General features: G+C 46.3%; 1 protein-coding gene across 2 annotated transcripts in view; it reads left to right on the top strand.

Annotated features, from left to right (window-relative positions):
- Positions 1-12,111, top strand: part of BCORL1 (BCL6 corepressor like 1) — a gene marked incomplete at both ends in the record, with an annotated part of 57,262 nt that extends 45,151 nt beyond the window's left edge. For both annotated transcript variants that reach the window (XM_080718543.1, XM_080718542.1), the window contains 3 exons: positions 3,207-3,284; positions 4,327-4,480; positions 11,829-12,111. In XM_080718543.1, coding sequence (XP_080574669.1) covers positions 3,207-3,284; positions 4,327-4,480; positions 11,829-12,111 — 515 coding nt within the window. The remainder of the gene's footprint in view (positions 1-3,206; positions 3,285-4,326; positions 4,481-11,828) is intronic.
- Positions 12,112-16,103: the final 3,992 nt, after the last annotated feature.

Below are 16,103 nucleotides of genomic sequence, written 5' to 3'. Positions count from 1 at the left end.
AATAAATAAATAGGACTGGGAGTATAGTAGAATGCTTCTGGGTTCAATCCCCATTTCCCAAAGTAAATAAGTAAATAAAGGAAGTTATTTTAATGTGAGAAAATACACATAACATGAAATTTACTCTAGCCATTTTATTATTTTTTGGATTATATAAAGGAAATTTTTATTTATTTATTTATTTTTGCAAGTCTGGGAATGGAACCCAGGGGCATTTGAACTCTGAGCTACACCCCCTGCCCTATTTTTTATTATTTATTTTAAAACAGGGTCTCACTGAGTTGCAGAGGGAAGAAATTTAAATTCTTACTCATTGTAATTATACTCATAGTGAGAGTAAGTGATATATTCATATACTTTATATGTGTATATATGTATATGAATACATATATGCACATATATACATATATATATATACATATATATCTATATATATATGAAGTATTTCCCTCCACATCCCACCCCCTCCAACATACATGTTAGTAAACAGTATTGTACAATTGTTACCACTCTCTGGTTTCAGAACTTTTTCATCATCCCAGAGAGAAACCCCATCCCTATTAGCAGTCAAGTGTCCAATCCCCTCCCCCTAACCTCAGCAACCACCAGTCTGCTTTCTGTCTCTGTGAACTTATCTATTCTGGAAATGCCATATGAATGGAATCATATAACATGTAGCCTTTGTGACTGGCTTTTTCACTTAGCATCATGTTTTAAGGTTCATTCATGTTGTGACATGTATGAGTTCTTTGTTCTTTCATGTGGCTTTTGGTTTCTGGCTTCTATCTTAACATCATAAAACCTTCTGCTTATCATAGTATGTGTCCATACACCGTTCCTTTTTGTGGCTAAATAATATTCCACTATAGGGATGTGTATCCAATTTTGTTTATTCATTTTTCTAGTGATGGCCATTTGGGCTGTTCCACCTTATTGTACTATGAATAGCAGCAGCTACAGTGAACATTCACGCATGTGCTTTTGTTTAAACACCAGTTTTTAGCTCTGGGTTTGCTTATTTATTTATTTATTTATTTATTGGTGGTACCAGGGGCCTTCTACCTCCGGGCTACACTCCCAGACCTATTTTATATTTTATTTGGAAACAGGGTCTCTTAAGCCAGCTGGGGCTGACTTCGAACCTGCACAAAGTTGCTGAGAGCCTCACTAAGTAGCTAAGGCTGGCTTTGATCCTCCTGTCTCAGTCTCCCAAGTGCGGGGATTACAAGTGTGCGCCACCACGCCCGACATCTTGCTGCATTTTTTATGACTAGTTTTTGGAGCTGGGGATGGAACCTAGGACCTTGAACACACTTAGCATGCATTCAACCACCGAACTCTGCTTCTGGCCACTTTCTTACTTTTTTTCTGTGGTACTGAGGATCGAACCCAGGGCGTTACACCTCTGATCTACACCCTCAGCCCTGTTTTATTTTTTGTTTGGAAGCAGGGTTTCCTAGATTGTTGAGAGTCTCACTATATTGTTGAGGCTGTCCTCAAACCTGCAGTCTTCCTATTAGCCTCTCAAGTACTGGGATTACAGGGGTGTGCCACCATGCCTGGCTTTACTTTATCTTATTTTTTCTTGTGTTGGAGTTTGAAACCAGAGGCATTTTACCTCCAAGTATACCCCCAGTCCTATTTAATTTGTATTTTGAAACAAGATCTCACTAAGTTGTGGAGGGCCTTACTAAATTGCTGAGGCTGGCTTCATTATTTACTTATTTATTATTATTATTATTATTTTTTTTTTTTTTTTTGGCGGAACTAGGGATGCAACCAGGGGCATTCTACCTTCGAGCAACACCTCCAGCCCTATTTTTTATTCTTTATTTTGAAACAGAGTCTCCCTGAGTTGCAAAGGACCTCACTAAGTAGCTGAGGCTGCGTAATCCTCCTGTCTCAGCCTCCCAAGTGCTGGGATTACAAGCGTGCGCCACCATGCCCAGCTTGGCTTCATTATTTATTTATTTATTTATTTATTATTATTATTTTTTTTTTTGGTGGTACTGGGGGTGGAACCCAGGGACTTTCTACCTCCGGGCTATACTCCCAGACCTTTTTTATATTTTATTTGGAAACAGGGTCTCACTAATTTGCTGAAAGCCTCACTAAGTAGCTGAGGCTGGCTTCGAACCTGCGCGATCCTCCTGTCTCGGCCTCCCAAGCGCGGGGATTGCAAGCGTGCGCCACCACGCCCGGCTTGTCTTCATTATTTAAAGTAAAGACATCAGTCCTGTGTACTTGGGGGGGCCAGTACTTGGGGGCTGAGACTGGAAGAGTACAGATTCAAGACCAGCCTCAGCAGATTAGTTTCAACATGAGAATAAAAAGGGATGGGGGTATAGCTCAGAGGTATAATGCCCCTGGATTCAATTCCCAATACAAAACAAAGTAAAATAAAAAACATGAGACATCATGATTGGATAGATATATCAACATTGGGACTACCTGAGTTTGGTCTAGGATTCTGCTTGCAGAAGAATTCTCTATGCTGTTTGAATCAGGGGTCCCAAAACTACATACCTAAGCTGAGTGTGGTGGCACAGGCTTGTAATCCCAGTGCTTGGGAGGCTGAGACAGGAGGATCACAGGTTCTTGGCCAGCCTCGGCAACTAAGGCAGGCCCTCCACAACTTAGTTAGACTCTGTTTCCAAATAAAGATAAAAAATAGGGCTGGAGGTATAATTTGGATGCCCCTAGGTTGTTTCTTCAGTACTGAAAAAAAAAAAAAAAAAAACAACTACATACCTTCAGGCTGATGTGTGTGTAAAGGAGGAAGGGCTGGGTGGGGACTGGGGCCCTAAACATGTCACAGCTCCCTCCGGCCAGCTGTCGACATGCAGGAATGCAGATGCAGTGTTGCCAGATCTTCCTTCTCTCTCTTTTTTTTTTTCACAAGAAGCTGGAAATCTGAATTTTTATGTGAAATCTCCTAGTTTTAAGATATGAGAGGCAATTTTTTTTTCCTTTATTAGACACTGAGCCAAATCCCAGGTAGTCAGTGGGCTGGATTAATGGATTAGGCTCCTGGCTGCTGGTTCTCAGTCAGGGGCTCCCTGGGTGATGGTTCCCTGGTCACTCCTGCCCTTCTGTGGCCCCTTTTTCCCTCCTCCTGCTTTACCTGCCCCATACAAATGGACATTCCTGGAAATTCCCTGTCCAGCCTACCATCCTTGTCTCACCACCTTCTCTTCTTTCATCAGATCACCTCTCGGATCTTCAGGGTCGAGCAGAAGGTGATCCTGGTGTATCCTGGGACTTTTACAGCAGTTCCGTCTTGGGTAAGCTTTACATGGGAAGAATCCCACCCTTATCTGTGGCTCAGGGAAGCAGGGGAGTCAATGTGGGTTTCCCTTTGAAGAATCCAAAGATAGGAGTCACTCTGTGCAGGTATCCTTTTCTCACCTGTTACCTTGCAGACCTTTCAGCCCAAGCCTGAATCCTGACTTCCTGAAGTCATTTGCCTCAATCAAGAGATACAGCGCTGATTTGGACAAAGCCCTCTGTCCTTAGCCCTCTGCCACTCCCCACCCCTAGATACATTTAAAATTTTCTCTTTCCAGATCCTTTTCTCCTCCCTTGCTTTGTCTTAACCTTGCCCGAAGACCCCATGAGCACCACCACCTCTTCTGATATCTCCCACACCCGAGAGAGAGCCAACCCCACATCTGGTAGCCGTCATTCTCTCCTTACCCTACCCCACCATGCACTGGGTAAGGCAGGGTTTTGCTATAGCCACTGTTTCCTGAACATCTTCTGGCTCAAGCTTTTCCTCTCGGAAGATCCAGCTCCACTTGTGGTGGGCATCTAGCACTTGCCCATGGGGCCAGGAGCTAAAGATCAAAGGAAGCACCCATTCCTCCTAAGCTCGGGGGAAGCTGGGGCTGGAGAAGGTTGGGATAAAATGCAGGAGGTCACACCCAAAGTGTGGAACCATCAGAGTCCAGAAGCTTTAGAATCATGCAGTAAGGCAACTTGAGAAAGCTGTGCCCAGAGAATGGCAGGTGTTTTTACTTTGTCTTTGTTGATTGTATCTTCAGGCTTCCATCTCCACCATCTGGGCATCTCATCCTTCACATCACCTTGCTTTTTTCAATCAGAGGGTAGAGGAATGTAATGAATACTTCCTTCCAGGCTAGAATGTTCACATGCTGTGAGCCATGGTGTATCCTGAGGCTCAGCAAACCTCAGTCCCAGCCAGAGACCTATGTCCTTGTCGTTTATCTCCTAAGCAACCCCCCTAGGCCCTTTTTTCTGGTTGGAGCATTTCTTTGGTTTTGTGTTTATAGTGAAGTCCTAATTCCCTGTGTATTCTCTTTACAGAGGAAAAAGATGGGTTTGCCTGTGACCTCCTGCATAATCCTCCTGGGAGTGCTGATCAAGAAGGAGATGATGTGGAAGAGGATGATTTCATGTTCGAACTCTCAGACAAGCCTCTTCTCCCTTGCTACAACCTTCAAGTGTCAGTGTCCCATGGGTAAGTGTCTGAGAGATCTTCAGGGACTAAGTACCAGATCCTGGCAATCCTTGGCCTGCCTCCCAGGGAAGATGGAGCTCTCCAGGAAATGAAGGCCTGGCAAAGGAGCATAGGAAAGATAATGCGTGAAAGGGGCCAGCCTGACCCTGCATCCCAGATGGAGCATAACTTAGGTTCAAACAAGAGATACATGGACCTCTCTGGTCTATACCATGTTCATTGACTGTATATATCTCCTGAACCCCAGATCTGGATTTACTCTTCAAAGGCTTTGCGCACTGTTCTGTGTGTGAGAGATAATGTGGGAGATATTGGGCTGATGAACTATTAGAATCTCTAGAACATTTTTGTAGTTTTGGGGACAGCCAGACAGAAAAGTTGCAATCAGGATTCTTAGAAAAGCTGGGACATAATAGCTGGGCGTGGTGGCGCACGCTTGTAATCCCAGCATTTGGCGGGTGGAGACCAGAGGATCGGGGTTTGTGGACACCCTCAGCCACTTAGCAGGCCCTTCACAACTCAGTGAGGCCCTGTTTCAAAACTAAGAAAACTAAAACCTAGGGCTGGGGTTGTAGCTCAAAGGTACAATGCCTCTGGGTTCCATCCCTGGTACGTACCACCGAAAGAAAAAAAAAAAAGAAAAGAAAGAAGAAAGGAAAAGAAGAGAAAGAAAGGAAAGAAAAGCTGGGACATATGGTTGCCATAGCTGGGGAGCCACTAGGGTCCTTAGGCAATTCACGTCCAGTTTCTCATAGCCTTGATATTGGCAAAGTGATTGCGTTCACGCTACCAGCTCAGATGACTATGCATTTGATATGGGGAGCTCCCATTTATGGAGACAAGAGAATATCTGACACTTAATTTTACATTCAACCAAATTGACTCTTTATTTCATAATTCAAAAGAGAACTGAAATGAGGTACAGTGATGTTCACCTGCCACTCCAGGACTTTGGAGGCTAAGACAGGAGGATTGTGAGTTTGAGGCCAGCTTCAGACCCTGTTCCAAAATAAAAAATATAAAAAGGGATGGGGATATAGCTCACTGATAGAACACCCCTGGGTGCGATCCCTAGTAACACACACACACACACACACACACACACACACACACACCTTTCTACCTCCGGGCTATACTCCCAGACCTTTTTTATATTTTATTTGGAAACAGGGTCTCACTAAGTTGCTGAGAGCCTCACTAAGTAGCTGAGGCTGGCTTCGAACCCATGCAATCCTCCTGTCTCAGCCTCCCAAGCACAGGGATTACAAACGTGTGCCACCACGCCTGGCTTGATATCTGTTTTTAAAATACTAGACTAGCTGGACATGGTGTAACTTGGGCTGGTCATGCTTAGTAATCCCAGTACTTGGGAGGTTCAGATAGGAGGATCCCAGGTTCTCAGTCAGCCTCAGCAACTTGTGAAGCCTTCTGCAATTTAGTGAGACCCTGTTTTAAAATAAACAATAAGCCGGGCATGGTGGTGCATGCTTGTAATTCCCGCGCTTGGGAGGCTGAGACAGGAGGATCGCACAGGTTCGAAGCCAGCCTCAGCTACTTAGTGAGGCTGTCAGCAACTTAGTGAGATCCTGTTTCCAAATAAAATATAAAAAAGGTCTGGGAGTATAGCCTGGAGGTAGAAAGCCTCTGGGTTCCACGCCCAGTACCACCAAAAATAAAAATTTAAAAATTAAATAAAATAAAATAAACAATAAGATAGAGCTAAGGATATAGCTCAGAGGTAAAATGCCCCTGGGTTCCACCCTCAGTACCTCAAAAAAAAAAATATTATGTATTTTATTGGTACTAGGAATAGAACTCAAGGGTGTTTTACCTCTAGCACTTTTTATTGAGGGTCTGGGGATGGAACCCAGGGGCATTTGACCTCCAAGATACCCCCTGCCCTACTTTCTTTTCTTTTCCTTCCTTTCTTTCTTTCTTTCTTTCTTTCTTTCTTTCTTTCTTTCTTTCTTTCTTTCTTCCGTGTGTGTGTGTGTGTGTGTGTGTGTGTGTGTGTGTGTGTGGTACTGGGGGTGGAACCCAAGGACTTTTCTACCTCTGGGCTATACTCCCAAACCTATTTTTATATTTATTTGGAAACAGGGTCTCACTAAGTTGCTGAGAGCCTCATGAAGTAGCTGAGGCTGGCTTTGAACCTGTGCGATCCTCTTGTCTCAGTCTCCCAAGCACTGGGATTACAAGCGCACACCACTAAACCTGGCTTTATTCCTTATTTTGAAACAGGGTCTCACTAAGTTACCCAGGGCCTCACTAAGTAGCTGAGGCTGTCCACAAACCGTGATCCTCCAGTCTTAGCCTCCCGAATGCTGGGATTACAAGCGTGCACCACCACGCCTGGCTCCTCTAGCACTTTTTAATTTTTATTTTGAAATAGGGCCCTGCTAAGTTGCTGAAGCAGGCCTGGAACCGGAAATATTTCTGTCTCAGCCTCCCAAGTACTGAGATTACAAGTATGCACTACCATGCCTGGCTACCCAAGACTTTTTAAAAATAAATTTTGTAAGCCAGGTGTGGTGGTGCATGCTTGTAATCCCAGTATTTGGGAATTTGAGACAGGAGGATCGCAGGTTCTCACAACATCGTGCAACCATGTTTCAAAAGAAAGAATAAAAAATAGGTCTGGGAGTGTAGCTCAGAGGTAGAATGCCCCTGGGTTCCATCCCCAGTACTGCAAAATAAATAAATAAATAAATAAATAAATAAATAAATAAATAAATAAATAAATAAAAAATACGTAAAAGCCAGGCACAGAGGGTGAGACAGGAGAATCACAGGTTTGTGGCAAGAGCTAGTGAGGCCCTCCACAACTTAGACTTGTTTCAAAATAAAGAATAAAAATAGGGCAGCTGGGGTGTGATTCAGAGGTAGAATGAATGCCCCTTGGTTCAGTCCCCAGGGAGGGAGGAAGGAAGGGAGGGAAGGAAGGAAGGAAGGAAGGAAGGGAGGAAGGAATGGAGGAAGGGAGCTGGGGAGTGTTGTTCTGAGTTAGAATGCCTCTGGGTTCAATCCCCAGTACCACAAAAATAAAGTAATTTTGTCTTGGAATAGGATCTCATTAGACTGCTGAAAGTCTCATTAGTGTACCATCACACCTGGCTTCTTATTTTTAATATTTTTGTGGTACTGGGGATTGAGCCCAGGGACATTCTACTTCCAAGCTACACCCCCAGTCCTATTTTTCATTTATTATTATTTTTTTTTTTTGGTGGTACTGGGAATGGAACCCAGGAGCATTCTACCTTTGAGCTATACCACCAGCCCTATTTTTTATTCTGTATTTTGAAACAGGGTCTCACTAAGTTGAAAAGGGCCTCACTAAGTAGCTGAGGCTGGCCACGAACCTGTGATCCTCCTGTCTCAGCCTCCCAAGTACTGGGATTACAAGTGGGTGCCATTACACCCAGTTTATTTTTTATTTTTGAAACAAATTCTCACTAAATTGCTGAGAGCCTAGTTAAATTGCCATAGCTGGCATCAAACCTGCAATCTTCCTGTCTTAGCCTCCCCTGTACTGGGATTATAGGTGTGCTTGGCCTTGCCCAGCCAGACCCTATATTTTAAAAAACAGCAAAGTAAGCTGGGCTTGGCGACGCACGCTTGTAATCCCAGCGCTTGGGAGGCTGAGACAGGAGGCTCACACAGGTTCAAAGCCAGCCTCAGCTACTTAGGCCCTTTTCAACTTAGTGAGACCCTGTTTCAAAAATAGAGCAAATTAGTAAGACCCTGTTTCCAAATAAAGTATAAAAAATAGGTCTGGGAGTATAACTCAGAGGTAGAAAAGCCCTTGGGTTCCACCCCCAGTACCACGAGAGAAAAAAAAAAAAAGCAAACTAGTGTGACAAGCATAGGCTAGGAAGCTGGGTTGATGATGAATTAGGAATGTATCAAGTGGGCCCCTCCATTTCCATCTACAAAGCTCACTAGAACCTTTGCATCCCTTCCCCCATGGCCTGATAAGAATAAAAATAGCCTATATGATGATAGTAGTAGGGATCAAGTTTCAGGTGCTTTGGGTCCTTATTCTTCTTGGCAGAAGCTGATCCCTGAGGGCAGGGTGGGGTCTCTAGGATATAGTATTGCACCGTGAATTAATTCCAAAGTGTTTAGCACTCCTTCTCTGAAATAAGATCTTGGGCTGCAGGCAGTAAAAGGACCAAAGTAGTCTGCTTTAGGTGCAGGCAGAAAAAGGGTGACCAAGGGCCATGCACCACTCCATCGGTTAGCCCAGAGCTGGGTACCAGTGAGGCTGCCTTCCTGACATGGTATCCTCTAGTGCTTCTTCTGGAACTTCCTTTCCCCACAGCTATAGCACAACATGGACAGTTTGGGTCTTTAAGAAGTAGAAGCCGGGCATGTTGGCGCACACCTTTAATCTTAGTACTTGGAGGCCGAAACAGGAGGGTCACAGGTTTGAAGCCAGCCTTAGCAATATAGCGAGACCCTCAGCAACCTAGTAAGACCCTATTTCAAGATAAAAAATAAGAGCAAAGCATGGTGATATATACCTATAATCCCTATACTTGGGGGACTGAGGCGGGGAGGTTGCAGGTTTGAAGCCAGCCTCAGCAATGTATTGAGATGCTCAGGAATCTACCAAGACCCTGTTTCAAAACCAAACATAAAAGCCAGGCATGGTGGCGCACGCTTGTAATCCCAGCGCTTGGGAAGCTGAGACAGAAGGATCGCACAGGTTCGAAGCCAGCCTCAACTATTTAGTGAGGCTCGCAGCAATTTAGTGAGACCCTGTTTCCAAATAAAGTATAAAATAGGACTGGGAGTATAGCCCGTAGGTAGAAAAAGCCCCTGGGTTCCACCCCCAGTACCATACACACACACACACACACAAACAAAACCATCAAAAGAGCTGGGAATGTAACTAGGAGGTTGAATGCCCTGGGCTTAATACCCAGTAAATACCTAAAAAAAGAAAAAGAAAAAGAACTGGAGATGTAGCTCAGAGGTAGAATACTCCTGGATTCAATCAGCAATAACACACACACACACACACACACACACACACACACACACACACAACTAGATTCTGATGACCAGCACAGCAGGAATATTCTGAAGAATCTTTTCTCCTATTCTTGGATAGAGATGGTCAAAGTATATGGTTGATTTCTCTCTCTCTCTCTCTCTCTCTCTCTCTCTCTCTCTCTCTCTCTCTCTCATACTAGAGTTTGAACCCAGGGGCATTCTGCCTCATGGGTACATCCTCAGCCCTATTTTTTTTTCCAGGTCTGGGGACGGAACCCAGGAGCATTCGACCTCCCATCTATACCCTCTGCCCTAATATTTTATTCTTTATTTTGAAACAGGGTCTCACTAAGTTGCGGAGGGCCTCACTAAGTAGCTGAGGTTGTCAGTGAACTGCGGTCCTCCGGTCTCCACCTCCCAAATGCTGTGTTTACAAGTGTGCACCACCACGCCTGGCTTTATTTTTAATTCTGAAATTGGGTCTCACTAAATTTAAAGTGCAGAGGTCCTTACTAAGTTGCTGAGGCTATCTTTGAACCTCCAACCTTACTGTCTCGGACTCCCAAATTCTGGCATTACAGACGTGCATCACTGCACCTGGCTACTCTTTCTCTTCACCCAGGATATTATTCCTTAATCTTGTGAGGTGACAGAGTTCACCATCATTTGGAAGAAACTTGCACTCTAGGGATAAGGATTATGTGTCTGAGTAGACATTTTAAGCAGTGTCCATAACATTCAATTTCATAATACATATCTTAAGCAGCTGCACCAGGTCAAACCCTGAGGACCAGAACACAGCTCTGGCCTTCAAAGAACTCAGTCTAGTGCAGTAGATAGACAAGTATAATTAACACTAATAAAAGACCAAATGTTCTAAGCAGATTTATTATTATAAAAAGCTTAAATAGTTCCCAAAGTGTGTCAAATGAGAATTAAAAGTTCCAGTCTGCCCTAGGCTCTAGAGAGGACCATAGTTAACGGCGCTTTCCCGGTCTATCTGAAGTGGACTCTGTCGGAAGTCTTACAGTAGGGGTGTGAACCAAGCACCCCATGAGAGGTGGGCTGAGCACCCCGCTATACCTGGGAAGATTTTACTGGTGCTTTGGCATCCCGAGTGGGCCAGGAACAAGGGTAGGACATGGGGCATGGCACTGAGGCCCACAAGTTCAAAAGCAAGGGTAGGCCTGTGTCATGTGGCTGCCGCTTGGTGGGGGGGGATGTGGGTGGAGATTGGGCTGAAGAGATCCAATGGTATCATCTTTGGAAGGTCTTATGTAATATTACGCCAAGAATTGGAAGTATTTTTGTAAAGGCACTGGGGAGTCTTTGAAAGCTGTTGAGACAGAAGAGTAGAAGATCATCTCTGTATATTGCAGTTTTTTCACTTGCCTGTAATCCCAGCGACTCCGAGGCCGAGGCAGGAAGATCACAAATTGAAATCCAGCCTAGACACTTAGTGATACCCTGTCTTAAACATCTTAAAAAAGAGGGCTAGGGTTGTAGCTTAGATATACAATGTTCCTGAGTTCAATCCTCCGCATTGCAAAAACAAAACAAAAAACAAGATCAAAACTTAGTTGTAACAAGATCCAGTGAGAACTGGTGGATGTGCAGAAGTGACCTTTGGCAAAGAGTAATAGCCCGGGCCAGAGGTAGCAGAGGGTTGAACGGGGACAGTAGGATGGCTAGAAGGGAAAGGCCTATAAATCCAGATCGCTAACGTGAGGATGCAGCCTGCCTTCCTAGTTTGGCCTTGTCCCGCCTCCCCAGCACCCCTCCCAGCTGCTGCCCAGTCGGGCGTGCTCAGCAAAGGCAGACTGGCTGTAATGTGAGCTGGAGCCCCGGGCCTGCAGAACCGATGGTGCTGCCCCTGGAGAAAAAACTTGTCTAATGCATTCCAGAGCCAAAGAGAAATGCCTTTTAGATTACCCGCAGTTTAGGCCTTTCTCCACTGCTCTCCCTGTGCTGGAGAAGATACTAGAGAACAAGGCCAGGGGTCTGCAGGAAGGATCGGCCCGCCACATGATAGAGCCCAGACCACAGGGGTGCTGGTTAAGCGGCTTTGGTTCTGAGAGCCCCCTTCCCTTCCGTCCTGCTTGCTCTTTTTGGAAGGTGCTAGCTCATGGGTTGAGTGCTCACTGATGCTCAGCTGAAGCTGGGCCAGGCGGCGTCAGGGACCGGAGAAAACATTTGTCTCGGCCTCCCCAAGGTGCCCGTGAAGTAGCAGGTAGTAGTAGGCAGCTGGTAACTCCAGGAGATGGAGGAGTTAGGCTCGGCCCTGGGATCACCGGGCCTTCCAGTGTTTGGTGGACGGAGCCTTGCCTAATCCCCAGCCTTTTCTTCTCAGGCCCTGCAACTGGTTCCTCTTTACTGATGTCCTGAAGCGGCTGAAGCTTTCCTCCAGGATCTTTCAGGCTCGGTTTCCGCACTTTGAAATCACCACCCTGCCCAAGGCCGAGTTCTACAGGCAGGTGGCTCTGAGTCAGCTGCTGACCCCTGCCGAGAGGCCTGGTGGCCTGGACGACAGATCTCCCCCAGGCTCCTCTGAGACTGTGGAGCTGGTGCGGTATGAGCCTGAGCTGCTCCGGCTCCTAGGGTCTGAGGTGGAATTCCAGTCTTGGAAGAGTTGACGGAAAAACAGCCCCTCCCGGTTCTTTCTCCTTCCAAGCTCACCCTCCCCCACCTCCCATGTCTTCCCCCATGGAGCACCGGACTGCAGAATGAGGCAATAATCCGGACCAACAAGAAGCCGCCTTATCAATGCCAGCATTAGTGACTGGATTTGTGTTGCATTTTTTGGTTACGTTAGTTCTCTTCTCCCTGTCATCGTCATCGTTCTTGTGGTTGGTGAGGGGGGTGGTAAGCTGGACTCTGCCATTGAAGACAGAAGGTCCTGGGGTGGTGGGAAGTGGTGTCATGGCCCCTTGTGCGTTACCAAGACGGAATGCAGAATGCGGGCCTGCGTGGCTGCAGCCTGTCCCGAGGAGAAATGAGAAAAGCCCAAATCTGAGTGTCCCCTTCCATCCCCCTGTGTTCTTCTGTCTTCCATAGTATTTATTTTATTAGTATTTAATTTGTATTGTTTCATTGGTTTCTGAGAAGTCTGTATCACTGTGATAATTTGAGACAACTTGTTGTATTGAGGGACTTTCTTTACCTCCTTTCTCTTTCTTTCTGGGTAAGCTTTGGGGCTGCTCCCTTCCTCTGATGAAGTTATCCTTGGGTTGTTTTCTCCCCCCTGGGGAGGGGCAGGGTGGAAGACATCAACTTGTACTGGCCCAGAGCCGGAGGGCTGGGGGTCAATCCTGAGGCTTTGGTGCTCCCCTGTCCCTTGCCGGTTTTTCTCCTCCTTGCCCTTGGCAGCAGCCCCGCCATCCTGAGATTAGTGTTTACTAGGGAGAGGACAATTGTGGGGTGAGTGGTTCATAAATACCCTAATAAAGGAGAGTTGAGAAGGAGCCTGAGGGGTGAGGGTGCCCTCGCATTCTTTCACTGTTCCCCTCAAGTGCACAATATGGAGTTTTGGCTCTTCCACCCGTCCCACCCCATCCTGGCCTCCCCCTCTCAAGATATTGAGCCTCTGACCTCCCAGCCCTCACCCCTTCCATCTCTAGCCTTTCCCAGACTCCCAGCACTCCCTTTCTCTCTCTTCTCTTCTTCCTCCCTATTCTCCTTTGGAATCGTGGAGGGCTCTGGGACTGACTGCCAGACGCGAAATCCAGCTGCTTCCTAGAGGAGGGCAGGAGACCGGTTTCCAGCCTGCGCTCCACTGGACTTGGAGATGAGAGGCGGGGGGCCCAGGCCTCCCCTAGATGGATCTATCTGTTGGGGAGAGGGAGAGAGGAGCGGGGCTGCTTCCCTGTCCCTGCCCCTCTGTGGCACCCTCTTTCCTACTCTTGTTCTTACTTTTCTATCGATTGCTATTTTTCCGAACAATCCTTGTAGAGTATGTACCATCCAGAGGCAGGAGGGCCTTGTCATGGCAGGCTCTGGTTGGAGATGGTATAGTTTAATTGTACAGGTGCTAAACTACAACAACAAAAGAAGAAAATAAAAAAAAAGAAAAAAAGAAAAAAAAAAGCCGGTTTGAGGATGGGACAATCTGTTCTCTGGAGGCTCCTGACCCACTCGGGAGCACTGGTGGTTTATTTTCTTTGTATTGCGTTTGTTCTTTGTTCCCGGGGGCATTTCTGGACCCCCTTCTGTAGGACTGCTCCCCAGCCCCAGCATCCTGCCCAGTTGGTTTTGAAGTTGTTCGCCCTTTTTAAAAAAAAAACACAAAAAAAATATATAAATATATATATATATACATACATACATATATGTATGTATGTATGTATGTATGTATATATATAAAGCTGAGGGGGTTTGGATTTTCATTTTTTGGTTTTGGTGGGGTTCATGGTATTCTGTGGTTTATTCTGTGTTTGCCTTCACTTTTTTTGCATTTGGGTGTGTATTCTGGCTGCCCTCTGTTTCATTTTAAGCAACTGGCTGTGAAGTCAAAAACATACTGAAAAACCCATGTCAGGGCTTCTGTCTCTTGTCTCTCCTCACTCTTCTCTCCTCTGTGACTTTTGGGGGGCTAAGATGGGCATCCTGAAAAGGAAGGCCGGAACAGATTGCAGGGCCGGGCGGGCAGGGAAGCTGACTATGAGGCCTATCTTGCTTTCCTTTGGGGAAGCTGACTATGAGGCCTATCTTGCTTTCCTTTGGGGGCTGTTCACAAGCATTCCTAGTCCGCACAGGAGCGGGAGAGAAGAGTGCTCTTTGTGGCGCGGGAATGCTCCGCCCTCAGCACATCACCTGCCCGCTGGTGGCCCTTCCTGCCCTGGACCACCCACCTAGCTAAGCTGCTGGGGGGGGGGGTCAGTGGCTCCTCTACCCCTCCCGCAGTGTTGGCCTCCCACAGTTCTGGTTTTTAAAGACCCAGCTACTGTATAGCAAGACACTCGTGCTACATTTCAGTTTCTCTTCCCGCTTTTGAAAAACAACAGTATGCCAGGCGAGGTGGCGCAGGCTTGTGATCCCAGCATTAGGGAGGCTGAGGCCCTCTGCAACTTAGTGAGACCCTGTTTCAAAATAAAGAATAAAAAATAGGGCAAGGGGTGGGTGTACCTGGGAGGTCGAATGCACCTGGGTTCCATCCCCAGACCTGCAAAAAAATAAAAAGAAAAAAAAAGAAGAAAAAGAAAAAAACAGCAGTAGAAAACATGATTCTTCTCACTGAATTCTCCAGAACGTGAGGGGGAGGAAGGTCGGAGAGTCCTAGGCTTTTCAGCCTCTCACTGGCTTGAGTGTAAGGTGAGGGATCTCTGGCCTGCCCGAAGCTCAGCCATCCCCAGGAGCAAACAGCTGCTCGCCTTCCAGCCTGAGAAATTTGTTTCACAGGGGCCTTTCTGCCCAGAAACTTGGGGCATGGCATATTTTGAACCACAGGATTAATCTTCCTCATGACCTTCCTCTCCATTCGGATTCCAAGGTTTCCCCAAACAACCCGATGGTAGCTCTGACTTCAGGTCCATCCTCTGTTTGGAACTTTTACTGAAGAAATCAGTCATATCAGTAGGTCATGAAAGCCACTGCGGCAAATGGAAGGATTCAACTGGACTCAGAATGCTATAGAAGCTCAAAGAGACGGGCAGGATGGGGGGAGAGCTGGGGAAGACTTCCTGGAAGAGGTGATGCCTAGTGGGTGCTTTAGTAGAAACAGGCATTAGAGGAGGTAGGGAAGAAAGTTAGAAGGGGAGGCAAACTTGGAGTTAAAAGCAGAAGCAAACCAGGGTTCTTTTCGTGCTTTCATATTTTTTCTTTTCTTTCTTTTTTTCTTGGTATTTGGGATTAATCCTAAGGATATTCTACCCCTGAGCTATACCTCCGGCCCTTTCTCTTTATTTTGATACAGGTCTGAGTTGCAGAGGCTGGACTCCAACCTGTGGTCCTCCTGTTTCAGCCTCCCAAATACCAGGATTACAGGTGTGTATCATCACCCTTAGCTGCTTTTGGATTTTTGTCTTTTTTCTTCTTTTTTATACAGGAAACTGAACCTTTGGGGGATCCTACCTCGGGGCGGCACCCCCAGCTCTTCCTATTATTTTTTATTTTAAGCAGGGCGCTAAAGGTCTGGCTAAATTGCTGAGGCTGACCTTGAACCCCCAATCCTCCTTGCCTCAACCTCCCAAGTACTGGGATTACAAGCACACACCACCATGCCTTTTGGTTTTGTTTTTTTTTTTACCTACTACTTACTGGCATCCCACTGTCCTTCCACCAGGTTGTAAATATCAAGACAGGCCTGTGATAACTTAAGTCTGCATTCCGGCAGATGGCCTCTTCCTAAACAGTCTCCAGCACTACCTACCTAGGCCCACCTTGGTGAACCTAATCTACCCGACCCTTGTTTGCTCTATCTCAATTTACCAACCAGAGAATCACACCGAGACCCAAATAGGGCGGTTTTGCTGGACTTAGTTCCTCCTCTTAGCTCAGGTCGCCAAGCCTACAGTTTACAACTGTCTTACCAGAATGTTCCTCTTTGGGGTTGAAAAAGGCCCCGAAGTCCCCATATTCCCGGAGAGAGGGCTATTTCCGGATCCCTAAACGATGTAGGGTGGAGGAGGGG

The sequence above is a fragment of the Muscardinus avellanarius genome, assembly GCF_963383645.1.
Source record: "Muscardinus avellanarius genome assembly, chromosome: X".
NCBI lineage: Eukaryota > Metazoa > Chordata > Mammalia > Rodentia > Gliridae > Muscardinus > Muscardinus avellanarius.
The sequence above is the reverse complement of the archived record's forward strand: the minus strand, read 5'-3'. Positions and strand labels throughout refer to the sequence as shown.